The sequence below is a fragment of the Cannabis sativa genome, chromosome 3, assembly GCF_029168945.1.
Source record: "Cannabis sativa cultivar Pink pepper isolate KNU-18-1 chromosome 3, ASM2916894v1, whole genome shotgun sequence".
In the NCBI taxonomy this organism is placed as follows: Eukaryota; Viridiplantae; Streptophyta; class Magnoliopsida; order Rosales; family Cannabaceae; genus Cannabis; species Cannabis sativa.
The window spans coordinates 29,600,974-29,628,478 of NC_083603.1; the positions used below are offsets into that span (position 1 = coordinate 29,600,974).

At 34.2% G+C, this 27,505-nt stretch overlaps 2 protein-coding genes across 2 annotated transcripts; one reads left to right on the forward strand and one right to left on the reverse strand.

Annotated features, from left to right (window-relative positions):
• Window positions 1-331: 331 nt before the first annotated feature.
• LOC133036014 (uncharacterized) lies at window positions 332-949 on the reverse strand. The gene has a single exon (XM_061112481.1). It carries the CDS (start codon window positions 947-949, stop codon window positions 332-334), a length of 618 nt encoding a protein of 205 aa, XP_060968464.1.
• A 21,452-nt stretch (window positions 950-22,401) lies between these two features.
• On the forward strand, window positions 22,402-26,451 carry LOC133036015 (uncharacterized). The gene is made up of 3 exons (XM_061112482.1): window positions 22,402-22,533; window positions 22,847-23,880; window positions 23,988-26,451. Exons 1-3 carry the CDS (start codon window positions 22,402-22,404, stop codon window positions 26,449-26,451), a joined length of 3,630 nt encoding a protein of 1,209 aa, XP_060968465.1.
• The last annotated feature ends 1,054 nt before the right edge of the window (window positions 26,452-27,505 follow it).

The following is a 27,505-nucleotide window of genomic DNA, read 5'->3' on the forward strand; positions in this document are numbered from 1 at the left end:
ATAATTGTCAGAATAAAATTAATTTTTATTAATTTTTTTAATTAATTAAAATTAGTATTAGATATTAGTAGGCTTTGAATTTTAAAAATTTGATTTCTCACAAAAATAGTCTTATGGTTAATTTAGATTATTTTATTTATTTTAATTATAAGATCAGATATTACATTTTTTTTTTATGAATCAGGGATTTCATTAATCAAACAAGTAACCAACACATCTAAAGGACATTAAAGACCAGAATATTTCTGTACATTTCCAATCTATAAGCTAATTACAAATTGCTCAATGATTCTTCCATACTGTAATCTAATTACAAATTACTAAACCATTCTTAATCTGTGTTTAAAACTTGCTTAGGCATCACATAGGTGATCCTAGTTTTGACTTGCCATTTGACTTCTTGAACAACCTGGTCTGGATCGATTGTGTTTGCTTGCCACAATTTGAGATTTCTTGCTTTCCAAATGTGGTAAACTAGAGCTGCAATTGTACCAGCAAAAATACCTCTTCTGAACTTGCTAGCCTTGGACCTGTTAATCCATCTCAATAGTCCTTGTAGTGAGACAGATACTACTCTCCAATTTAACCAGACTTTAATTTGACTTAAGCAACTCTGAGAGAACTTACAGTCAAAGAATAGGTGAGAAGTATTTTCATTTAGATCATTGCAGAGAATGCAAGTAGCCTCTGCTGCAACATTGAATCTAAATAGCCTCTCCCTGGTTTTCAGTCTGTCTTGAACTGCTAGCCATATCAAGAAGCTATGCTTGGGGATGTTTAGTCTCGACCAAACCTGCTTACTCCAGTGATAGCTTTCTGTAGGAGCTGTTAGTATTTTGTAGACTTCAGCAATTTTACATGTTTCAGCCATGAAATCCCGAGGGGTTATCTTGCATTTTAAATCATTTTTAAGCTCAATAATCTTCCTCCAACACCAGCTACTGTGCATAGGAGCGTCATACTCCCACCAATCTTCGTTGTTAATGCATACATTGTGCACCCACTTCACCCATAAATTGTCTTTCTTTGTTGCAAGCGCCCAAATATTTTTAATAACCGCTGCCTTGTTCTACTCCTGTATATTCATTAAGCCTATCCCACCTGCGTTTTTTGGTTTACAAATATTGCTCCAAGCTATACATCCAGAACCAATCATGAGACTTTTCCCTTTCCACAAGAAGCTCCTACAAATGCCTTCAATTTCATAGATGACTCTTTTAGGTAGTAGCATCACTTGACTCCAATATGCATGTATGGTTAGAAGTACAAAGTTTATTAGAACAGCCCTACCAGCATATGAGAGATGTCTGGTACTCCAAACTTTGATTCGGGCAGTCATTTTTTCCACCAGCAGCCTACAATCTTCTTTAGATATTCTCCTAGCACAAATAGGAAGGCCAAGATATTTAAAAGGAAGCTCAGCCCTGCTGAAACCAGACATGTCAACCACCCTTCTGATTTCACTTTCATTCATACGACTGCAGAAATTGCTGATTTGCTTTTGTTTGGTAGCAAACCAGAGGTATTTGAAAATAGCTTTAAGCCTTGAAGCAGTCGATATATGCTTTTAAAATCACCCCTGCAAAATAAAAGCATATCATCTGTGAAACTTAGGTGATTTAGTTTAAGCTCTATGCATCTTTCATGAAAAAAGAAATCATCCTTTTCCCCAACTTTTTCATGATTCTACTAAGGTATTCCATTCTAAGAACAAAGAGCAAAGGAGACATCGGGTCTCCTTGCCTTAGTCCTCGTCTTGATTGGAAATAACCATTCATAGAACCATTGAACATAAGGGAAAACCTTGGTGTTGTGACACATTTCATGATAATACTGATGAATTTTGTTGGAAAGCGAAATGCCCTCAAGACTTCCTCCAAAAATTCCCAACTCATAGTATCATAAGCTTTTTGTAAATCCAACTTGATCATACAATTAGCCTTGTTAGATTTCCTCCCATAGTGCCTTATGAGATCTTGACAGATCATTATGTTATGAGCAATGAATCTCTCTTTGATGAATTCTCCCTGATTTTGGGCTACTAAATCTGGTAAAATGCTTTTGAGCCTACTGCAAATAAGTTTAGTAGAAGTTTTATATAATACATTACAGCAAGCGATTTGTCGATAGTCACTCACCAAGTTGGGGCATTTGATTTTAGGAATAAGAGTGAGTACTGTGGAATTGATCTCCTTTAACAGGTTACCAGTATGTAGAAAGTCTATAATTGCTTCAGATACTTCATCACCAACAAGCTTCCAGTTATCTGGGAAAAAATAGCTGCTATATCCATCTGGACCTGGTGCTTTGCTCCCTGGGATGCTGAATACTGCCTGTTTCACTTCATCTTTTGTAAAATCAGCTAACAAGATTTCTTCCTGTGTTGTTGTGATAACTGGACCCCTGGCCATGATGCTTTTAGATACCTTTGTCCTCCCCTCCATGGTAGAACCCAATAAGTCGTGATAATAGGCAAGGAAGGCATCAGTGATACCCTTAGAATCATCAACTCGGACTCCATCATAATTGACAACTGACATGATTTTATTCTGGTTCCTCCTCTCGCGGATCCTGCAATGAAAGAGTGTTGAATTTTCATCCCCCTCTTTTATCCAGGCAACTCTTGATTTCTGATGCAGAAAAGAACAGTAATTTTTGTGTATTGCAGCATAATTTTCCCTGGGTTCAAACTCTTGCTTCTGTAGCAGGGCGTTCATGGGGTCCCGTTGAAGCTTTAGTTGGTTGTCAATTAGCTCCTGTCTAGCCTTGATATCTGCAGCATGTATATATGAAAAGTGATTCCTATTCAGCTTTTTAAAGATAGGCTTGAGAGCTTTTAATTTGGTCACTACTTGAAACATTTTTGTGCCTTGATTTTTTTGCTTCCAAACATCCGAAACCTTCAGCTGAAAACTGGGATGAGATGACCACATCCTAAACTATTTAAAGGGTTTTCTTCCACTTTCCATAGCAGGATGTATGGTTACAACTGCAGGAGTGTGGTTAAAAAGCCCTTCAGGTAAAAATATTGCTTCAGCAGAAGGAAATAATTCAACCCAAGCTTCATTCACCAATACTCTATCAATCTTAGAGTATATTCTATAAGCTGCACTTTGCTTATTGCACTAGGTAAAAAAACTTTCCGAGCATTTAATGTCCACCAGCTGACAACTTGCAACACAATCACTAAATGCAGTCGAGTTACCATGCTTAACTCTGTCCCCGATTCGCTCCTCTTTATTGAGTATGTCATTAAAGTCACCAAGTACTATCCACGGATCAGCACTAACATGATCTTGTAAACCTTGCCACAATTGTTTCCTTCCATTTTCATCATTAAATCCATAAACGAAGGTTGCAAAGAACTGATAATTGTTTTCAGTAGTTGTAACCCGAGTTTGAATGTATTGACTAGAGCAACTAATTATATTTACATTATATTGTATAGAATTCCAAACCAAAATTATTCTCCCTCCTTTATGCCATGCTAAATTTGTAGTAAAACACCATCCCAAAAACATGTTTAAGTATAAGGCCCCTAATTTTGAGGCCTTAACTCTCGTCTCAACGAGACCAACAAGCCCAGCCTTTTGACTAGCAATAAATTGCTTAACTTGATTCTTCTTTTGCTGGTTATTGATTCCTCGGACGTTCCAACAGAGAATCTTATCCATTTGAGAGAGGAGGATCTCCCTCTCCTCCTGTGTTCTTCACTTCTGTCTCCTGTCTTGATTCCACAAGCACTGTCATTGTCTCATTTGCTATAGAATTCATTGCTAAAGCTTTAAATGCATTAGAGGTAGATGGGCATGTTATAATCTTTTTTGCTTTCCCTTTCCAGCCCTTCGTGACCTGTTGAAATTCTCCTGGCGCTGTCACTATTTTTCATCAGTCTTCCTCTTATCATTTTTAATCACCCATTCTTGTTTCATTGTTTCCTTCTTACGACAGTCAGCTGAGGCATGCCCAATTCCTTTACAATTCCCACAACATATAGGTTTACATTCATAATAAACTTCCACAGGTATATTATTGCCATGTACATCTTCAAAGTAAATTTAATCTGGCAATTCTTGATGAATTGTAACTTGGATGACAATCCTCGGATAACTGAGCTTATCTCTCTCTCTCTCTAGTAGCATCATCAACCAAGAGTGGTTCACCTACTTGGCCAATGATTTTGAACAAAGCTTTTGGACCCCAATAATTCAGCTCCAAATCCGGTAATTGAACCCAGATAGGTACTGTTCTGATATCCTCCTTTTTGAAGTTAACGCTCGGATCCCAAGCCTTCATGATGACAGGCCTCTTGTTGAAGAAAATTTATCCTCCATTAAGGACTTCATCTCGATGCTCAAGTGTATCAAAACGAATTAAGAAAACTCCATAAGACAACATACCAACTTTGTTTATTTTCCACTCCAGATACGTCTCACAAACCCATCCAATACAGATAAAGGTGGGTTGGCTCCCAAGACATAACAGACTATAGACGACTTCCAATAATTGATCTCCTCTTCGATATCTTCCATAGTGATTTTGACTCTGTTATCCTTCTCAGATTTATCAAAAGTAGATTCTAAATTCCTCAACACAGTCCCAGATCTGAGAACAGGAGGGAGAGTCGAATTACCTTTAGCAATTGTAGCAGAGCATTTGCTGTTAGCCTCCATAAAGAACGCAAAATCTGATCGTATGTCTTGCTGCAAAATCGCCTGCATAGATGATTTCGGAGACAAAGGTGCTTGCAGTAAATCATAAATCACGCAATGGATCTGGTTCCTCTGCGTCTTCAGTTCCAGCAGCTACCACGCCATCTTCCTCATCAGTGAACTCCATGGGTTCAACACCCAGTATTTCCTCCATTGACTTAGTTTTCTTTGCATCAGCTGTAGAATTAGGACCTTTCTTCTTCTTCTTAGTTGACACTTGAATCTTCCCCTGAACTTTAGCCCTTGTTTTCGCCATAGCACCAGCTCAAAGAGAGCTGCAAGAGAGAGAGCGCAAAGGAAGATAACAATTTTATTTGTACTATTTAGTATTCTTATATTGTTTACATTTTTTTTATTAAATTTGAATGATCTTACTTTGATATTAAAATATTTTTTAAAAATAATCTTGTTCAAAAATCAAAATTTGCTAACCATGTCATTTTATTTAAATTTGTTATTTTTGAAATATATTTTATTAATTAAAATTATAAGATAGGAATATGTTAGTTTTAACATTTTATCTTATTAGACATTTTTTTTATTAAAATTATATTTTGGCAAAAATAACATGAAATTTAAAAAATTGGTTAGTTTAGGTTTGAATAGAAATTTTAGGGTTTGAAACCATAAATTTTTCAAACTTATTTTATTTTATTATTTTTAATAAAATTGGAAATATTCTAACCATATAAAAATGTCTTATTTTTCAAATAGTTTATTATGTAATATTTAAATTTATTAAATTATAAGACTTAGAATATAATATTAGGAATATCTAAATTTAAAATTCAAGATATTATATTATATTATCTTATTAGAAATTTAAATAATTTAAATTTTTGAATAAACTTGAAATTTAAAAAATTGGTTAGATATTTTTTTTTTTTTTGAATTTAGTTAGAATTTATGGAATTTAGGAGTTTGTTAGGTTTTCGAATTTTTTCAAATATTCTCTAACAACCTAAATTTAAATTCTAATTAAGATATATTTTTTTTAAAAAATTTTGAATTTTAAAATAGAGAAATTTCAGCCTACTTTCCAGATTTTCCAGATTATCTGTTACTAGTTTGTTTGTATTGTTTGATTATTTTATTATATATTCAATTTTTTTTTTACAAACCTATTATTTATTTGATCTAAATTGCTATGATTAACTTGTTGACAGATCCAATGATCTGATTTTAATCATAGTTCAATTGTCAATAGATCTTATAAATAATTTATAATAGGTAATTTTACAATTTCTTTCATCTGTGTAAATCTAGTAACATGATAGGGCCCATCCAAATCATTTCACCTGTGTGAGCCTATATGTTTACTTTTGGGCTTAGATACATATAGGAAGCCCATTTAAGTTTTAAGTAATTAAATGGACTAGGTTGCTAAAATAAAATTTCACATAAGTAATTTTATTTAGGCCCAAATAGAATTGGGCTTATTCAATGAATAACAATTATACATTTAATTGTTAAATTCCTCTCCTTTGGGCCTTGTGTGATAGTTAGGTGGCCAATAGTAGTGGGTACGACATACTGAACCCAGCCATCCCTCACATGAACCACTCCAATTGTGAAGGCCCATTTGCCTTATTTAAATAATTGTATTAGGTTAATTATATTAGTCTAACCTCATTTAAATTGAATTAGCAACATAATTAGCTTTAAAATATATGATTTTTTTTTTCATTGAATATTTTAAAGTTAATTTTAGGAACACACTTAGTTAATGAGATATATTCTAGATAGTTATTTCTGGTGACTAGTTATATTTTCTAATATTTAATTAGGAAAATATTTTAAGTTGAAAATTAATTATTTATAAATTAATTTAGGACCAACTTAAATTAAGAATATTTTTCCTAGTATTAAATTAGAATTAATAATTAAGTTTCTTTTATACTTGATTATTTAATTCTTGTATTTAATACATTTAATTAAATTGAAAATTAAATATTTAAGTTGATTTCATTCTTGATACTTAAATATTATTATTTTTCAGATTTTTTTTTTTTTTTGATAAATCAGGACATTATATTGCACACACATTATTTACAAACTAAAGGCACCCAAATCGGGCCCAATCAATCTATACATCACATCTTATCTACATTATAGTTCATTGAACCATTTTTTACTTGGTAATATCTAGTTCGGCTTATTGGAAGCTCGGTTGTATAGGCCCATGGTTCCCATACTAGTTGAGACCATACTGCTTGTAAGACTCAGATAATTAATTTTAATTAATCAATTATAATTCTAAAATTAGACTATGTCTCGTTTGTGAATTTTCACTAAGCAAGGGCTTAATTGTGAAGAAAAGAGATTCTAGGTCTTATTTATTAATTAAGAGACTTTATTATGTCTAATTAATAAATATTAAATGGCAATTTTATTTGATAATTAATTTTAATTATTAAATAAATAGTTTTGACATTTAAATGGTTAGAATTGGAAAAATCACATTTTTGAGAAAATGAAGGGGAATTTGTCAAAAGTGGAAAAATTCCAAAGTGGGGCCCATTACTATGGTCAGCCACTTGGATGAGGATTTACACTTAATATTTCTATTATTTTAATGCCTAATAAATCCTAACCTAAACCTAGGTGGTTGCCTATAAATAGATAGTGATGGCTCACACTTAAAGAGGATGAAAATTCAACTTCAGTTAAATTTTCCTGAGCCTTCTATTTTATTATTTTCGAACCATCCACTTCTCTTTCCTTCTTCATAATTTCATACCTTGAGTGATAGAGTGAGTGCCCACACACATCAAGTTGTATCTCAATCATAGTGTGTAAGTCTGTGAAGAATCCAGAGTCAAGAGAAGGACATTCGGGCTCAGATCTTGGTGATACTCTGCTACAGACAGGATACAAGGGTTAGAGATCTGAGTGGAATGAGCCATTAATATTCTGATGCACCCAATGTAAGTTTTTTAAAAACTTTATATGTGTTTATTTACATTGTTTTAGAAATTCATATTTAGGATGTTAAATAACATACATGGTAGTAAATCAAGATCCTGGTAAAACATATTCCAACAAAATGGAGATTTAGGGGGAGGAAGAAGATGCATTTTGACAACTTTGAGGTTATTGTATTTTACAACGAATACAAATGTAACTTGAATGCGAGACATTCAGATCACCATCAAGCAGTACCATTGGTGATTGACCATCTTATTAAGGGGAAGTACACCCAAGATGGAACTAAGTACAACGCTAAAGATATACAGAGGGACATGTTTGACGTTTATGGTATCCAGATGAGTTATGTGATGGCGGGGAGGTGCAGGGAGAAGACAGTTATGTATGCTAGGGGTACACCAGAGTTTTCATACATGAAGCTACATATATACTTGTTCATATGTTTGAATAGAAGAATCCAGGGAAGCAATTGGGGTGGTTGAGAACTTGATGTTTGTGTCAGATAGGCATCAAAGCATTGACCATGTTGTTGAACTTATTTTCCCCGAAGCAGTGCACTGTGCATGCTATCACCACATTGTTATGAACGGGAACTCCAAGTTCAAGACTGATACTTTTCACAACCAAATATATAATATTTCTTACTCATGGTCAAAAACTGAATGTGATAGACAGTTTGAGAAGCTTAGAAAGATGAATCATGTCGTTGCTGTATACGTGGAGAGTATAGGGTTTGAAAAGTGGGCTCACCCTTATTGTTTGGGCGATCGATACAACATCATGACCAACAATGCTGCCGAAAAGCTTCAACAATGTGACAAAAGAGTTTAGGAAATATCCAATTACTATTTTGGTTGAATTTATCAGATTCACACTGCAATTTTGGTTCGTTGATCACCTCAAAAATGCAGTTAAATGTACAACCCTTTTGAAAAAATCATGAAAATGGAAGGTTCAGGCACGTCCTAATTGAAAGAGGTGGTGATGTGAACCTAATTGAAAGGACATGCACCTGCAGCGTGTTTACGTTATTGAAACTCCCTTACCTTCATGCATGTGTCTCGGCATTGAAAATAAATACGAGTGTGTACACTCTTTTCTCACCTTTTTATTCGAAAGATACGTGGAGGAAGACTTACGATGATACCATCAATCTTACTGGTGACAAGGATGATTGAAGGCCCGTATTTGAGGCGTAGTCTACTATTAGTTGTAATAATATGTTTTTTGAACTGGATTTGTTATATAAAACTTCTTATTTTGTTCTGGTTTTCCTTTAAAATTAGGTTGTTAGAAGGTGGGTTTTTGATATGTTGAAAAACTAGTGTTTTTCTTTTATCGACAATTTATCGATGGTTTATCGACGATTTCTCAACATTTTTTAGATGTTAAAGTGTGTATTTGAAATTTTTGCATCTTGAATTTTGTTGACATATAATCGAAATATTGTTGATATTTTATTGATGTAATGGCCAGTATTTTGTGATTCTTGCATGTTGAGATCTGTCGATATGATGTCGATTTTAAGGTATTTAAGATTCATGCATCTTGAGATTTTTTCAACATATTATCGAAATATTGTCGATATTTTATTGATGTAATGGCCAGTATTTTGTGATTCTTGCATGCTGAGATCTGTCGGTATGATGTCGGTTTTAAGGTATTTAAGATTCATGCATCTTGAGATTTTGTCAACATAATATTATCAATATATTGTCGATATTTTATAGACACCTGTCGATTACATCACACATACTTAATACAATAATCGATCGATAATAATGAACCATCACAACAAAGAACACATAATTATTCCATTCTAAAATCAGTGGGCAATTTGTCAATAATTAGTCAATAATCAATCTATAATCAGTCATCAATAAGTCGACAATCAGTTGATAATCTGTCGAAAATAACCTATCACAAAAGATAAAGGCATCAGTCGATAATGACCTATCACAAAAGATAAAGGCATCACCCTATCGCAAAGCTATTGATAAACAATTGATAATGTTTTCGACAATAACTATGTGTAAACAATCACCAAAAAAATATACACCCAATGTTCTCTCAACTGAGGTTCTGATAGAATAGGTCCACACACTACCGATCTCAAAACAATTGTATGCTCTAATATGTGACATCATTTAGTGAATGTTTTATCATTAGATGTTCCACATACTCGATGGAATAAATGTTGGGTTTTATGCCCTGAATAAAACTCATTTCAATATAATACAATTTACTTATTAATATAGATTAGAAATAACATTTAATGTTGCATGGTTCACATGATTTATTTCATGATTATATGTACATAATTTATGAAATCATCTGAAACCCTTTTCACATACTTGATCCTGTTTATTGTGCTGTCAACACATTAGAAAGTAAACATGACTATGTGAATAAAGTTTCCTAGATTTATCAGACACAGGGTTTTACTGATATGATAATCTACAACAGAGTTTACTTGCATTTGGAGAAATGCTATGTTCTTTCCAGAGCATTGGTTAAAGTAAAGCTCAGGTTGGATGCATGGAGTATGCATCAGAAGGGACCGATATTGAACTTTGACTTAGATTTATTAAGCTTACCGTAATATCTATTCAAGTCAATATCACCTAGTTGATCCTAGATCAAATGATCTCAATCATGTTATGATTAGGCTCAATCTCAAGAAGCTATTCGTGTTTCTTGATTTATTAGTTAAGCCTACTTTTAGGTCAGGGTGATACGTACATTTTGGGAACACGTAGTGCAATTGAGTGGGAGCGCTATCATAAACATGGAATCTATAGCTTCTATCTGGCGAATAGTAAGCAAAGGATGATCTCCTTCGAGCTTGACCAGACGAAAATAAATGGTGGAGATCTCATTTCACATAAGTTGAAATATCATTTATACGTGGTTAAGTGTTTTAAGGATTAAATACATTGTAGGGTGTAACGGTAATCTAATCCCTTTACAGTGTAGATCATTCATATAGAGGATCATTGATCAAATTAGGATTATAACAATGGATAACTAATGATGTGTCTATATGGTGGAACATATAGAGCATTCTATATACTGAGAGTGCAATTCTAAGTTCTATGCGTGGATTCAATGAAGAATTAATAAGTTAATGAATTTTAGTAATAAATTCTTGATCTACTTATTGGAAGCTCGGTTATATAGACCCATGGTCCCCTCACTAGTTGAGATAATATTTCTTGTAAGACTCATATAATTGGTTTTGATTAATCAATTATAGTTCTCAAATTAGACATGTCTATTTGTGAATTTTTCACTAAGTAAGGGCGAAATTGTGAAGAAAGAGTTTTAGGGGCATGTTTGTTAATTATGATACTTTGTATGGTTCAATTAATAAATATGATAAATGACAATATTATTTAATAATTATTTATAGTTATTAAATAGTCAGAATTGACATTTAAATGGTTGAATTAGAAAATTGGCGTTTTTGAGAAAATCAGATGCAGAAAAGATAAAACTGCAAAATTGCAAAAAGTGAGGCCCAAATCCACTATGCATGGCCGACCACTTTTGTAGGGAATTTAAACTGATATTTTCATTATTTTAATGCCAAATAATTCAAACCTAACCCTAGTGGGATGCTATAAATAGATAGTGAAGGCTTCAGGAAAATTACACTTCTGATTCAAAAAAAACTGAGTCTCTCTCTCTCCCTATCTTTGGCCGACCTCTTCTCCTCTTTATTCTTCATTGAAATTTCGAAATTCTTAGTGTGAGAATAGTGCCCACACACAGCAAGTGATACCTCAACCATAGTGAGGAAGATCGTGAAGAAAGACTTTCAACAAGAAGGAGTTTCAGCACTAAAGATTCAGAGAAAGAGATCCAGGTTCAGATATTGATAATGCTCTGCTACAGAAAGGAATCAAGGGCTAGATATCTGAACGGAAGGAGTCATATTATTCCACTGCACCCAATGTAAGGTTTACTAAACTTTATATGTGTTTATTTCATCGTTTTAGAAAGTTCATATTTAGGGTGTTAATCAACATACTTGTGAGTAGATCTAAGATCCTGGTAAAATAATTTCCAACAACTGGCCTCAGAGCCACGGTAATTGATTTTCTTGCAAGAAATTTGGACTTTAAAACGATTGTTTGATGTTTTGGATGGTATCATGTCGTATTGAGTGTTATATGATGATTGTTCGATGTTTGTGAATTTTCGTGAAAAATAATTGAATATCTGTTTCTGGAATTATTTTTATTGGATAGTATGGAAATAATTAAGCAAGTTACTTTTTTACAGAACTCAATTTCGATTTAATTTGAATTAGTTATGATTTTTTGAAGTTTCGAAAAAAAATCGGGGTTGAGCATCAAAACCTGCGCGCGCGAAAATCATGCATTCCTTCCCTGCGCCGAGCTTGCACGCCCAAATCACCCATGCACGCGCGCGGACGGGTATGCACAGCATCCCGTCCGTACAGCTTACAATTTTTTCGTTTTTCTTCGTTTTTTCATGCTTTTTCATGGAATTAACTTCCGATTTTTTGTGCAGTTCTGTATTTATACATTTACTATTCCTAATTCAATTCTAATTATCATAATTAATTTAATTAATATTTTTTAAATTTAATTCATGATATTAGTGTAATTTGAATTTGAAAATAGTAAATATCTATCTTTTTTGCTTAATTATCTATCTTATTTTTAAATTTGATTATATCTTATCTTATTTTTAAATTTAAGGTCAGATTTTAAATTTTTAAATTAAATCTTTTTTTTAAATAATTTGACCTTATTTAAATTTAAAATAAGATAACTATAATCATGTAATTTTAAACAGATGTAAGATATTTTGCTAACTTTTAAATTTTGTTATTTCGTTTATTTAAATTACATTTAAAATCTGAAAAAGATATTCATTTATCTTTTTTAATTTTTTATTGAATTTTTATTTATAAAATAACATTAATTTTTTTTAAAAAAAATAGTTAGCAAATTTTGAAATGATATTTAGGTTGGTTGAAACCTAATTTTTCAAAATTGTAGGTTTAATTTAATTTTTTTTTTTTAAATTTTGAATTTTTTTTTTTAAATTTTCGAAAAATAATTTTTTTTATTTATTTACTTAATTATTTTTCGAAATTATTAATTTAAAATTAAATAAATCCTACATCCAACTATCCAGCTAACCTTATTGCAGGAGTATGTGTTTTAGCTTGTTTGTAAGTTTTCAAAACCTATTATTGCTTGATTGCAAATAGCCATGGTTAACTTTTTGCCAGATCTAATGATCTGATGGCTCCCTTGGTCAAGTAAATAATTTGTAACAGGTATATTTACAATCTTCTTTCATCTGTGTATGACCTAGCAACATGATAGGATCCATCCAAATTGTGTGCCTGTGTGAGCCTATGTGTTTAATTTCATTATAGATGCATATAGGTTGTTGTTGCTAAATAAAATGTCATAGTTCTTGATAGATTTTATTTAGGCCCATTTAGTTTTTGGGCCTATTCAATTAATAACAGTTGTTCATTTTAAGGTTGAATTCCTCTCTTTTGGGCCTTGTGTGAGAGTTGGGAGCCATAGTAGTGGGTACGACATACTGAACCCAGCACCCCCTCACATGAACTACCCCAATTGTGAAGGCCCATTTGCGTGATTTGAATAACTGTACTAGGTTAATTAATCTAGTTTAACCTAATAAAATTGATTAGCAACATAATTAATTTCATTTATTTTGAAATTAATTTAAGAAAATCATAGTTTAAAGAATTTTATTCTAAGCTAAACTATATGTATTTTTCTTGCATTTAATTAAATATAGAATTATAACCATCTAGATTCTTTCTGAAGCTTAATTTAAATTTTTCATTAAATATTCCTGTTTAAGTTGATATTTAGTTATCTCTAACTAATCAACTTAAATCTGAATATCTTTTGGATTTAAAATTTCAAAATTAAGTTGAGGAATTTTAGGAATTGGTTATTAAGATTCTTTAGATATTTTTTAAGTTGACATCTTTTCGAATATTAACTTAAAATGGAATATTTTCAAATTAAGTGGTTACAACTTAATTTTTGATATTTAATTAAATTTAAATTTGAAAAATATTTAAGTTCTAGATTTTTTTTACAACTTAAATTAGATATTTTTTCAAATTTTGTGGAAAAGATACTTAGTCAAATAAGATATTTTCTAGATAGTAATTTCTAGACTACTTATTATTTCTAATATTAAATAGGAAAATATTATACATTGTGAAATTAATTATTTAAATAATTAATTTTGGTACAATTTATTTTAAGTATATTTTTCCTAGTATTAAACTAGAGATTAATAATTAAGCCTTCTCTACACTTAATTATTTATTTCTTGAATTTAATAAATTTAATTAATTTGAAAATTAATATCTAAGTTGATTTTCATCATGATACTTAAATATTTCTTTTTCATGACACTTAATTAAATAGAAAATTATTTTTAGTTGAAATTTATTTTTTTAACTAAATTTAAATAATTTTCAAAATATTTTTTTTTTATTTTATTAATCAAATTTCGAAATTGCATTTCTTAAATGCTAGAATTTTGAATTTTATTTGAAAAATAGATTAAAGTTGTAAATTATTTATTTTAATTTTGGACCAACTTAAATCAATGACTTTTTCATTTAATGATTAATTAAAATAAATGAAGTAAAATATTTTTTATTAGAAATTTAATTAATTAGTCAAAGGAAAATCTAGATAGGTGATATTTTTCCTTGAAGTATTTTTCTAGTGTATTTAATTAAATAGAAAATTAATATTTAAGTTGATTTTCATCATCATACTTAAATATTTGAAAATTTTCTTATATATTTAATAAAATAGGAAAATTATATTTTTGTTGTAAATAAATTTTATTAAGTAATTTTGGGCCAACATTAAATTAGAATAATTTTTCGAGGATTTATTTTTTATTTTAACATGCATTTTCGAAGACTGTATCCTTAAATACTTTAATTTTTCGAAATGCAATATATATTTATAGAAAAATAAATTTGAGTTGTAAATTAATTTAAATTAATCTTGTTACAACTTAAATTGAATATTTTTCTAAATATTTATTGGAAATTATTACTAAGATGGAAATAATTCATATTATTTTCATATCCATCTAAGTAAAATTTATAAATATTAAATTGAAATTTATATTTAGAATTTTTCATTCTAAATTGGAAATTTTATTTAAATAAATATATATTTAAAATAAATAGATTAAATAATGAGATTTAAAGAAAATACAACTCTCTTTAAATAATGAGCTTTATTATTAAGATATTCGATCTCCATTGTTGGTTTTACATCGTGTTTGTTTTAGTGAGTAATCCTCCCTAATGGAGGAACGTTCATTAGCAATTTCGCACCGTTTATCTCAAAAGATAAGTGGTTTGTAAGTGTTTTATATGGTATGGATCACCCTAATGGTGGTGACCATATTTGACTTGCAAACTGCGAAACAATGGTGGAAGCTCATAAGATAGAATTGCCTTAACTCTCGCCTAAACGGGACAACGCTGAATTCCAATCTTGATCGAATAAAAGGTTGCTAGAATGTTTAACATTTTAGATGAGCTGAAAACTCTATTCAATGGATGGTAGCTTTGACTCTCGCCTAAACGGGACACTGATATCAGTTTGTTGAAAAACTTGGAAATTATTTAGGATTGTATGTTTTAGTATTTTCACTGGTCATTCCTACTTGCTATATGTTTAATAATTTCTGAATTGTGTATGAATTTATATTGAACCATGTTATTTTGTGTTATTAAGTTGTAGTTTAATTTCGAATCTTCATTGTTGGTCTAACTTGGTTTGTTTCTCTAATGAGATAAATCCCTAGTGGATTTTCACCATTAGACATACATAATAGTGTTAGATCTCGAAAGATAAATATTGTATACGCAACATCTAGCTGTTCATCAATTGATGACACCTTAGACTAGTATTTTTACAATATGAAACAAGAAGACTATATAAATAAGATTACTTTGTCTTTCGCTAATCGAAGCATCGTTGGATTCTTATTTAAACAACGAAATTATCCTTATTCCTCTTAGCTTATTCATTTCAAATTAGCTCAAAAACATATCATTGGATGAATGGTCTATAAATCATTTCATGTCATTCTATATTTTCTCTTAAGAAATTAAATGACGCATATGATTATAATCCCGAAATTCTATTCCCAATTGATATAAATCCTCAATCTTAGAAATCTCCTACTTGTATGTGCAAATCAGACTTAGAATTAAGTTAGTAGTGGTGGTCCAAGATAGAATTACTCATTATATTTGGTATAAATTTAAGTCTTTGACTTTAATTTTAGATTCCAAACAAAAATTTTCTTATATTTTTAATTCTAGGATGCAATACAGTTACACCTTCACAAGGGTTTAATATCCATCTTCTATTAATGGATTCAAACTGTATGGAATATGAGTTAGGTATTCTATGACCAGGATCCACTTGCACTATTCTAAGAATTCTTTGATGTAACTAAACCTAAGTCATCAAAAGACACTACCACATTTTTTTAATCTATGGCATTTGTATCTTGTTCATAGTGGATTTGACAAGATCAATCTCTGCAAAGAGTTAATATGCCTATATCCACTGAAGTAGTTCATCTCATTCGCAGATGGATGTACATTCAGGGGTGGATATGAATTTTTTGTTGTATTCTTAAAACGATAACTCTAGATTATACCTTTTAGCAAGAAATTTGAAATGTTTAAAAATTTCTTAAATTTCTAGCAATGGTTAAAACCATTAAGGTAAGTGGTTAAAGATCTTGCAAACTGATAGGGGTGGAGAAATAGTTAGTAGATATGCAGTTCAAAGATCATTAAATTGATTTTTGAATTATATCCAAACTTACCTCCCCAGAAATTTCGAGTTGCATATTGATGATTAGTGACTAGTCGTTGCCTAAATCCTTTTATGGTAATACAATTTTAGAATGATGTAATGGTTGTATACTTAATGTAAATCATTACTAGATTCATGGATGACCTAATCAAAATCTTAAGAAAAGCTAGAACTGTTAACCATGGTTTGTTAGCTATTCTAAGTGATGAGGGATGGACCATCCCATAGTCAATTGATAAGAAAGTGTTTGTTTAAACAAATACTACTTTCCTAAGAAAATGACTAAGTCTGAAAATAAAGTAGCAAATAAAGGAGATATTTTTTCTTGAATCCAAAAGTGTTCTATCATCTTATATGACATATGATGATCCCACTGCCTCTGTTGTCTTGTCACAACTAAAGAGGTTAATACCATTTAGTTTTCTTAGACATAATTCACGGTACCTTGTCGTAGTGGGAGAGTTTCTAGGAACTCACCTTCTTGGAAGACACTAGTGATTAAAATCCATTGTGAGTTTAAACAAGTAATGGATTGTCAAGATAAGAAACTAAGAAGAAAAGCCAACAGAACCATGGTTTAATCCATTCACATGGAGTAACCTAAATTTTTCTATTACAAGGACATAAAAGGAAATTTTCGTTTATAAGTCTATTCAATAGACTTAACAAACTTCCTGTTCCTAGTATTATAGGTTTGAGTTCATCTAAACATATGGCTTGTGGTATACCTGGTAAGCAATCTATAGAAGCTTCTCGACTTCTAGGCATAGATTTTATTTATCTAAGGAAAAGTCTCAACTATTCCAGAAAAAATAAACCCATGCAAGAATTTCTTATATCAACAGTGAGAGGTCTTAGATATGCTTTTGTATGCCTTAGACCAGACACCTGCTGTTGAGTGGGAGTAATGAGTAGGTATCAGATTGATCCAGGAGAAGAACATTGGAAGACAATCAAGTAAATCTTAAGATAAAGAAGTGGAACTATATGTTAGTCTATAAGGGTGTGTTTAAAACTCTTAGACTACACCACATCAGATTTCAAAATTTGCCTTTGTGCTAGAAAATCTTTCTGATAAGATGGTGATTACTCTGGGGCTGGAATAATGATTTTGGAGAAGTGTAAAAACCTATCTGAAGTCTCTAGGTCTACCAGAAGGGGACTGAATGTTAAAGTTGCAGGAAAGATACTTATTCAGTCTAAGGAAGGTTCTATACATTTTTGGCACCATTCCAAATTGCCTTAACTACTAATGTCAATTTCTTGATTAACCAAAAGTAGTTGCCAAACGTATGTATAGAATCCAGTATCCCAAGAGAGTAGACATATAAAGAGGAATTTCACATTATCAATGATTTTGTGATTAAAGGAAGAGTAATGGTGGAGAAAAAGGTTGTGTTTAATTCAACTTTTCAGATCCTATTACGAGGATTTTACTACTACTACACTTGATTTGTATATCAAGGTGTTGAGATTATTTGAAACGCACTTTTTGTTTTATATTAGTGCAAGTGGGAGTTTGTTGGGTTTTATGCCCTAAATAAAACTCATTTCAATATAATCAGATTTACTTATTAATATAGATCAGAAATAACATTTAATGTTGCATGGTTCACATGATTTATTTAATGATTATATGTACATAATGTATGAATTCATCTGAAACTCTTTTCACATACTTGATCCTGTTTATTGTGCTGTCAGCACAATGGAAAGTAAACATGACTATGTGAATAAAGTTTCTCAGACACAGGGTTTTACTGATATGATAATCTACAACAGAGTTTACTTGCATTTGAAGAAATGCTATGTTCTTTCCAGAGCATTGGTTAAAGTAAAGCTCAGGTTGGATGCATGGAGTATGCATCGGAAGGGACCGATATTGAACTTTGACTTAGATTTATGAGTATGCATCGGAAGGGACCGATATTGAACTTTGACTTAGATTTATTAAACTTACTGTAATATCTATTCATGTCAATATCGCCTAGTTGATCCTAGTTCAAATGATCTTAATCCTGTTATGATTAGGCTCAATCTCGAGAGGCTATTCGTGTTCTTTGATTTGTATAACTTATCAGAATTATGAGAATAAGATAAAGAACTCTAGTTCAGTCCATTCGAATGACTTGAACCAAGAATTCTTAATCCTCATAAAGTTTGATGGTATCTTAATTTTAATTACTTTATCTCTGGCATGTATTTTTCAATTCAAATGCTAGTCTGCTATGTTGATGACTTAGTCTTAACTTAAAGTTTTAGACTAATACAAAAGTCACAGCTAGGTAACTCTCTAAACAATCAGAGGTTAAAAGTATTATTTAACCAGACATCTGCTATTGAGTGGGAGCTATCTGAGATGTAATCAAATAGGGAACATTAGAAGATATTCAAGAAAGATTTATGAAAGTGATCTATATGATAGATATTAAGGAACTGTGTATCAGTTGTCCTTGTATCTCACCATCTAATTCTCGAAACCTATGAGATGGTATTTACTTTGGGGGTGGAGGAATTATTGTATAATAATTCAAGCTCTACCAGAGAAGAATTATAACTTTGTGTATTCGAAATCCAAGAAAGTTATATCACTGAAGAAAAGTCTACACTGTATTATCTCAATTACATATTTTAAAATATGAGAGATATGTCTTCTGTTTATTCAGATGTACTTTTAAAAACAGTAAAGATTTCAGTATCCCTTGATGAGTAAAGCATATAGTAAAGGATGTTTCATAAGTATTTATGAACTAGTTTCCAGAAGTTTGGGTGGATTCAAATATACTACACTTGATCTGAAGATCAAGACATCAGATTGATCTATTTGCACAGTTTGTTTTATATTAGTGCAAGTGGGAGTTTGTTGGGTTTTATGCCCTAAATAAAACTCTTTACAATCTGATTAGTTATCAATATAAGAAATTTGAAGTGATTGATGTTTGCATGAATTCTACATGCTAATGGTTTAAATATGTTTATTACATTTACACACAAAATCAGTTAAATCCAGATCATATGTTTATTTACAATTACAGTATCGTCAACACAGTGGAATGTGATTGTGATCATATGAATCAAAAGATTTGGTCCTTGTTTGATCAGTGTTATTGGGTTTACATTAATGTGATAATCAGCGATGATGTATACTTACACTTGGAGTAAGTGTTATGTTCTTTCCAGGACATTAGTAAAGTATACTAGTTTCGAATGTATGGAGTATACATTGGACTGGACCGATATTGCAACTAAGTTAAGATATTACAAACTTACCGTTATACATATCTTTCCAAGTCAATATCAGTGGTTGATCTTAAGATTAAAAGAATCTAAATCCTGATATGCTTAGGCTCAACTCAGGAGTGCTATTCATGTTCTCTTTCGATTTATTAGTTAAGCCTACTTTTAGGTCAGGGTGATACGTATATTTTGGGAACATGATAGTATGATTGAGTGGGAGTGCTGAACGTCACATAGATGGAGACAACTAAATGAGGACTTCTACCTCTCTTGTTTCTTCTGGTCCGTGGCATGTCTTTGCCATGTTGTTTCTGGTTTTAACCCCAGTCCCCTTTATTTCACATTTGAACTTTTCCCTGTGTTGTGGTAAATTCTGTGTGTTTTACTTTAGTCTTTGAGCCGTGCCCCTTTTGTTTGCCATCTCTTTTTCTTTTGTTGCTATTTGACTTTCCTTTCTTTTCCTCTCCTTTCCAGTTTCACTGTTTCAATTTCCTCCCCCCCCCCCCCTTTTTTGTTCCTTTGTTTCCTCCAATATCACTGTGTTTGCTTTCCTTTGTTTGTGGGATTTTGGTTTTTTTTCCCTTTTCTGTGGTGTGGTAAATCCTGTGTGGTTCTCATTTATTGTTTGGTATGGAGTTGGTGGGTAACTCTGGTTCAGTGGTTGGTAAAAATATGTCCCATGATGAGGCTACTTTGTCATTAACTCCCTGTGATTCCACTGTCAAAAGCTTAACTAATCTGTGTCTCTTTGGTAAAGTGCTATCCCTTGTGCACGTGAAGGAAAGCTTCATTATTGACCTTGTGAAAAACGTGTGGAAGCGCCCTGCTCGTGTGGTCCCGGTTCTTGCAACCACCATCAATAACAACTCCTTTGAACTGATTTTTGAAAAGGTGGATGATAGGAACTGGGCTCTTCTTAGGAGCCCGTGGAACATCCGTGGTAAGCTTCTTTTACTCAAATCTTGGGAACCGAGTGTGCAGATTGGTTCACTATTCTACCATACCCGCCTTTGGGTCCAGATTCATAAACTCCCCGTGGAATTTTTCTCTGTCACCAATGGTAATAAACTGGGAGCTCGGGTGGGCAACGTAGTGGTTGTGGATTTGGACGAGGAAAACCCCGCATCGTGGGCGAAATGGCTAAGAGTGTTGGTGGAGATTGACATTGAGAAGCCTCTTTTCTCAGGTTGCTTCATCAACGTAGGCGATGAGGAGAATGTGTGGGTTCAATTTAAATATGAAAAAGTTGGAGCTTTCTGTTACTTCTGTGGACGGTTGGGGCACCAACGTTCGGAGTGTACTCTTTCAGCCCCAAACACGGTTTCGGATATGCATGGTCGATCCTTCCACTTATTTGGACCTTGGTTAAATACTGATTCTCTGTATTTGGACTGCTTTGCTGGGAAATCCAAGAATTTGTCTGCTCCTTTGAGGGCTTCTTCATCCTCGGCCCATGGTCTTCGGTTGAGGCGGCGTGCTCCTCCTTTGATCGCACACCCAGCCGTCGGAATGGAAGTGGTTGCTGGTGCGTCTTCGTCGGCGGTGGCTCTGCGTAAGACGAAAGCGACTTCTCGTGGTCCTCGTTCAGTGCACCACCATGGTGCGGTTGCCGTTTGGGTCCCCAAGGCCGTGGATGGCGTGAAAGAGAAGGCGGGTTCAGGCGAGCGTGCTTCAGTTGTTGCCGTTAGTGGTAAAGAGGTTGATGTGAATTTGAATCTTAAGGGAAAGTTGTCTGAGTCCTTTCCCTGTTTAGAGTCCTCGAAATTAGTAGAATGTCCTGGAGAGCCGTTGGTCAATGGTGGGTTGTGTACTGATGTTGTAATATTGGAAGGTGGGCCGAGTAATGACAAGAGTGGGTTGGGCCTTGGGGTTGTTGGGCCGAGTAGAGAGGTTCACTTGAGTAAAAGGCTTGAAATGATAAGTAATGTGGGTTTTGCTAGTGAGGGTGTTATGGTTGGTGGGCCAGGCCGTGGGAAAGATTTGGAACATAAATGGACTGATGGGTCCATTAATTTAGTGAGGCCGATTGTCTTTAAGGATTTAATTGGTAAGGAAAGTTTTGAGGGTAATGTTGGGCCTCGTGGGAATGGGAGTGAATTGGTGGATTTGGTGAATAAAAATAATTCACAAGAGATTTTTGCTAGTGGAGCCGTGAACCAAGATGATGAGGAGAGAGCTTTATCTCATTTTCTTAAAGCACAAGAAGAGTTACTTTTTGATCTTAAGCATTTTGGGAAATTGGATTTGTATGAAATTAAGAAAATTGGAGGTGATATTGGAGTGAAGCCATCGTCGGAAACTAATGAGCGTACCACTCCTTTCAAGAAAAGGAAATTTGAGGGCTCCGCTTCACTCTACACCCGTCCTAACAAAATCGTTAGACGTCACCCGGATGTTGTTAGAGACTTTCCCTGGGACATTTGTGAGAGGGACCTTGGGTCGAAGGCAGAGTTTGATGATATTTCTGAAGAACCTACTGAGGTGTCGAGCTCGCCAAGCTGTAATAATGGAGTTAGGAGGAGCAATCTGATTGGCTCTTTTGTAATTGAAGAATCTGGTTCCAGTCTTTCCGTGCACTCGGTTAACCCTGTGGAGGAGAATGTCATATCTCCTCCACAGGAGCCATGAGAGGTGTAGCCTGGAACTGTAGAGGGTTGGGGCAGACCTCTACAGTTCGCGAGCTGAAGTCTCTGCTCAGATCGCGCTCTCCTGATTTTGTTTTTTTGACTGAGCTCAAGGTGGATGCTAATCCGCTGGTACGTATTCTAAAAGCCTCTCATTTTTACTTTAATGTTTTTGTGCCGCCTATTGGTATTGCGGGAGGTATTATATTAGCTTGGAAGTCTGGATTTTGTTTTGAATGTATTTCTTGCTCTCGTAACCATATTTCGGGGCTTGTCTATTCGGACCCCCCTTCCCACCCGTGGCTCCTCTCGTGTGTGTATGGTCCGCCTTATAATCATGCAAAAAAACACTTCTGCTCAGAGATTATGGCGCTAGGGGATAGATTTGGTGGTCCTTGGCTGATTTTTTGGGGATACTAATTTTGTTCTTAGTCCCTCGGAGCAGGAAGGATCTATGGGACGTGACCCTTTCATCCCTTTCATTTCTCAACTAGTGGAGTCTCGTGGCCTAATAAATATGCATATTCAAGGAGATATGATGACCTGGGATAATCATCGATCTGGGAAAAACCATGTGAAATCTGCTCTGGATAAAGGCATTGTGAATGGAGCGTGGCTTCAGCTGTTTCCAAAAACTGCTTTGTGGTCTGTTCAGACGAGTACTTCTGACCACAGACCTTTATGCTTGGACACGGGAGGAATTGGTCCTAAATTCTCCAGATGTTTCAAGTTTGAGGAAAGTTGGACGCGGGATTGCAGAAGCAACCTTATTGTTGCCAATGCCTGGGATTCGGTGGCCCATCCTTGGGCCCCTGCTCGAGTTTTTAAAAAGATTGGCGCTACTCGGGTAGCCCTCCTTCAATGGAATAGAACCCAATTTGGTAAAATCGACGGGGTCATTCGAGAGCTAGAACAAAATCTGGACCAAATGCAACAACTACCAGCTGGTTCCAGAAACTGGAATTCAGAGATTGAAGTTAGACGAAGATTGAATGAAGCCCGAGCCAAAAAAGCGATTTATTGGAAGCAAAGGGCTAGGATTTCGTGGCTTAAGGATGGTGATAAATGCTCTAAATTTTTCTTCCTTTCTGCTGCTATAAGAGGAAGAAGAAATGCCATTGAATGCATTCTGAATAAAAACAATGAATGGATTAATGACCGAACGCTGATAGGACACGAATTCCTGGACTTTTTCAATAACATTTTTTCTAGTTCTGATAGTAATCGACTGATGGACTGTGGTCATCTATTTCGAGAGAAGATTTCTATTGAGAATCAAGCTGATGTTGTTTGTTGTCCTTCCCGTGAAGAGATTAGAAGAACCTTGTTTGCCATGAGTAACCACAAGGCTCCCGGCCCTGATGGAATGTCAGTGCTTTTCTTCAAACACTACTGGGAGTCCGTTGGAGATGACTTTTGCGATGCTGTTGAAGATTTCTTTGTCAATGGTCGAATGCACAGGGGGTTAATTCGACGAATGTTGTTCTCATACCTAAAATGCAGAACCCGAAGAAACCAAACCATTTCAGACCTATCTCTCTCTACAATGTGCTGTATAAGGTTATATCGAAGATTATTGCAAATAGATTAAAACCTATTCTTCCTTCTCTAATATGCCCTACTCAAGCTACGTTTGTTCCAGGAAGGAATATCCAGGATAACAATGTTATGGTGCAAGAAATCATTCATTCCTTCAATAGGAAGAAAGGTAAAGAGGGTTTTTTTGCGATCAAGATTGACCTTGTTAAAGCTTATGATAGAGTGAGCTGGAAATTTATTGATCACGTTCTACAGAATTTCGGATTTCCACAACAATTCTGTAGTTGGGTTTCTCAATGTATTACCACTTCTTCCCTCAATATTTGCCTTAACGGTGGCCCTGTTGGTAAGATTCTTCCTTCTTGTGGCCTTCGTCAAGGGGACCCGTTATCTCCCTATCTGTTCATCTGTGCAGCGGAAGTGCTGTCTAGGCTGTTGGAGGAAGAGTTAGGAAAAGGAATTATTCATGGTATTAAATTAAGTAGAGGGGGCCCGGTGCTATCCCATGTTTTCTTTGCGGATGACCTAATTCTGGTTGGTCGTGCCAACTTACTTGAGGCCAAAGGCTTTTGGAATTGTCTTGAGAAGTTTTGCGAGTGGTCTGGGCAGAAGGTCAATAAGCTTAAGACTTCCATATTCTTTAGCAAGAATACCCCTGATGGCATGAGGAGAGGAATTAAAGAAGCTCTGGGTTTAGATTCTCCTGAAGGGGTTACTAAGTATTTGGGATTACCCCTCTTCAGATCTAGACAAAAAGATGCTGATTTTAACTTCATTCTTGACAATCTCACGTCAAAGTTACAAGGCTGGAAGGCCAAAACTCTATCAAAAGGCGGCCGGGCTACTCTTATTAAGTCGGTGGGCTTGTCTATGCCTATCTATGCCATGCAAACGACTAAATTGTCTAATCGCCTTGTGAATCGGATTGATGGTCTAATTCGTGATTTCTGGTGGGGTTTTGAGAAAGGAAACCATGGTCTTCATCTTAGAGCATGGGACAAACTTTGCCTTCCCAAATCGTTGGGAGGACTGGGTTTTCGGAAAACGAGGGAAATGAATCTTGCCTTTTTGGCTAAGTGGGGATGGAACTTATTATCAGGAAAGCAGTCGTTATGCTCTAAGATCCTGGAGGCCAAGTACCTGAGGGGGAGAGAGTTTCTCAACTGTAGTTATAAAGATTCTGACTCCTGGTTTTGGAAGAATGTAGTTAAAGCAAGCACAATCCTTCGGAAAGGAGCGTGTAAAAGGGTGGCAGATGGAAGAGATATTAGTATCTGGAGGGATCCTTGGATCCCTCACTTGAAAGGTTTTGTTCCGAAACCAAAAGAAGGTGTGGTGCAGGATAACAATTATGTTGCTGATCTCTTGACACCCGGGGGTGGGTGGGATATGGGAAAGCTTCATAATCTCTTTGACCACGAGACCATTTCAGCTATTCTTAAGGATGGATTTCCTCCAGGTAGTGGCAAGGATAGTTGGTTATGGACTTTGGAAAGTAATGGGCAATTCTCTTGCAAATCTGCTTACCTTGCCCAGGCTTTGGAGAGAGCCCCCTACTGCGATGTCGCTCCTTCTCTGTGGAATAAACTCTGGAATAGTAAAATTATGGAGCGCCAAAAGGTTCTTTGGTGGTGTATCCTCTCTAATGCCCTTCCGGTTAGAGCAGTCATTAGAAAAAGATTTCCGATTGATGATTCAAAATGTCCTCTCTGTGGAGGGGGGGAGGAAACCATGGAGCATCTCTTTCTTACTTGTGATGTGGCGATGCACTTGTGGCCTTCGTCTCCTTGGGGTATTTTTCCTATGTGTGATTCGGGCATTCGAGTCTGGGATTGGGTGAAGTTCATCTGGAGCCTTAATAATAGAGGTGTTAAGGCTGAGGATGTCTTTCTCTATGCGTCCATTGTTGTTGACAATATCTGGCGGATGCGAAATGATGCTGTTCACAACAACATCCCTCCGGATATTCTGAAATGCATTGACATTATTTGTTCTTCTTTTGCAGAGATACATACTACCTTTTTGCCGAGTCCTTCGCCGTTGGTGAGGGATAGCTGGATCCCACCACCTCTGGAGTGGATCAAATTTAATTGTAATGTTCGTGTGGGATTAGAGAGTATGTGTTTAGCTGTTGTTGCAAGGAATCATCTGGGAAGGGTGATGAGTGTTCACACGTCCCGGTTGGGTTTCTGTGATGCTCTTTGTGGAGAAGCTGCAGCCTGCTGCTTGGCGATAGAGCTCCAGCATAAGTTTATAATAGTGGAGAGTGACTCGAGGATAGTGATCAACGCCCTTAATGGGAAGGCGTCCCATTGGGCTCTAGAGAACTATGTCTCATTTTGCACTAAGTCTTCTCCTTTTTTCATTGGTTGTAATTTCTCTAACATTAGTAGGTCTTGTAATTTTATGGCCCATAATGTGGCTTATTGGGCTTTTAACAACCAGATGTACGGATCTATTCCGATCGACTCTTTACCGGAGAACATTTTGTGTAATGACCGAGAGGACTAGTTTCTTTTATATATAACTACGCTTATTTTCAAAAAAAAAAAAAAAAAAGAGTGGGAGTGCTGAACATAAATATGGAATCTATAGCTTCTACTGGTGTATAGAAGTCAAGTGATGATTCCCTTCGAGCATAGCAAATAGAAGTAAATGGATGAGCTCTTGTTTATCTGACTAATTATTAGATCACTAAACACCATTTACAAGTAGCTAAGTGTTTTAAGGGGAAAAATACATTGAGGGGTGAGAACGGTAAAGAAATCCCATCTCGATGTAGATCATCTATTTAGAGGATCTTTAAATCACAATAAGATTATAACAATGGTTAAATGAGATAGCATATTGATGTCATGGAACATATAATATGCTCTATATAAGTCTGAGAGTGCAATTCTAAGTTCTAAGAGTGGATTCAACGAAGAATTAATAAGTAGGAATTTACTTGGTAAATTTGGTTCACTTATTGGAAGCTCAGCATATAGATCCATGGTCCCCATTCTAGTTGAGAACATTCTGCTTGTACGACTCATTAATTCATTCGTGATTGATCAATTATAATTCTAAAGTTAGACTATGTCTAATTTTATGAATTTTCACGAAGCAGGGGTGAAATTGTAAAGAAAAGAGTTTCTAGGTTTATTTATTTATTAATGGACTTTATATGTCTAATTAATAATTAAATTAAATGACAATATTATGTAATAATCTATTTTAGTTATTAAATAATTAGTTTTGGCATTTAAAAGGTTAGAATTGGAAAATTGGCGTTTTTGAGAAAATAGAAATAAAACTGCAAAATTAAGTGGGGCCCACTACAACACCATGGCCGACCACTTATTGTGGATTTTCAAATTAATATTTTTATTATTTTAATGTCAAATAATTCCTAACCTAAACCTAGTCGTTGCCTATAAATAGAAAGTGATGGCTCAGTCAAATCACAAGTTTTCACAAGCCTTTCTGATAGAAATTTCTCTCTTCAGAAAAACTGAGCCTTCCCCACTTTCTATACCTGGCCAAAATCTCTCTTCTCTTGTCCCTTCATCAATTTCGAACCCTA

Bases quoted from the DNA above. Each gene is read 5' to 3' on its own strand.
- LOC133036015 (XM_061112482.1), top strand. From the start codon at position 22,402: ATGAGAGGTGTAGCCTGGAACTGTAGAGGGTTGGGGCAGACCTCTACA. The intron at 22,534-22,846 runs GTACGTATTCTA...CCCTCGGAGCAG, and splicing joins AGGTGGATGCTAATCCGCTG to GAAGGATCTATGGGACGTGA. The intron at 23,881-23,987 runs GTTGTTCTCATA...TATTGCAAATAG, and splicing joins AGGGGGTTAATTCGACGAAT to ATTAAAACCTATTCTTCCTT.
- LOC133036014 (XM_061112481.1), bottom strand. From the start codon at position 949: ATGCACAGTAGCTGGTGTTGGAGGAAGATTATTGAGCTTAAAAATGAT.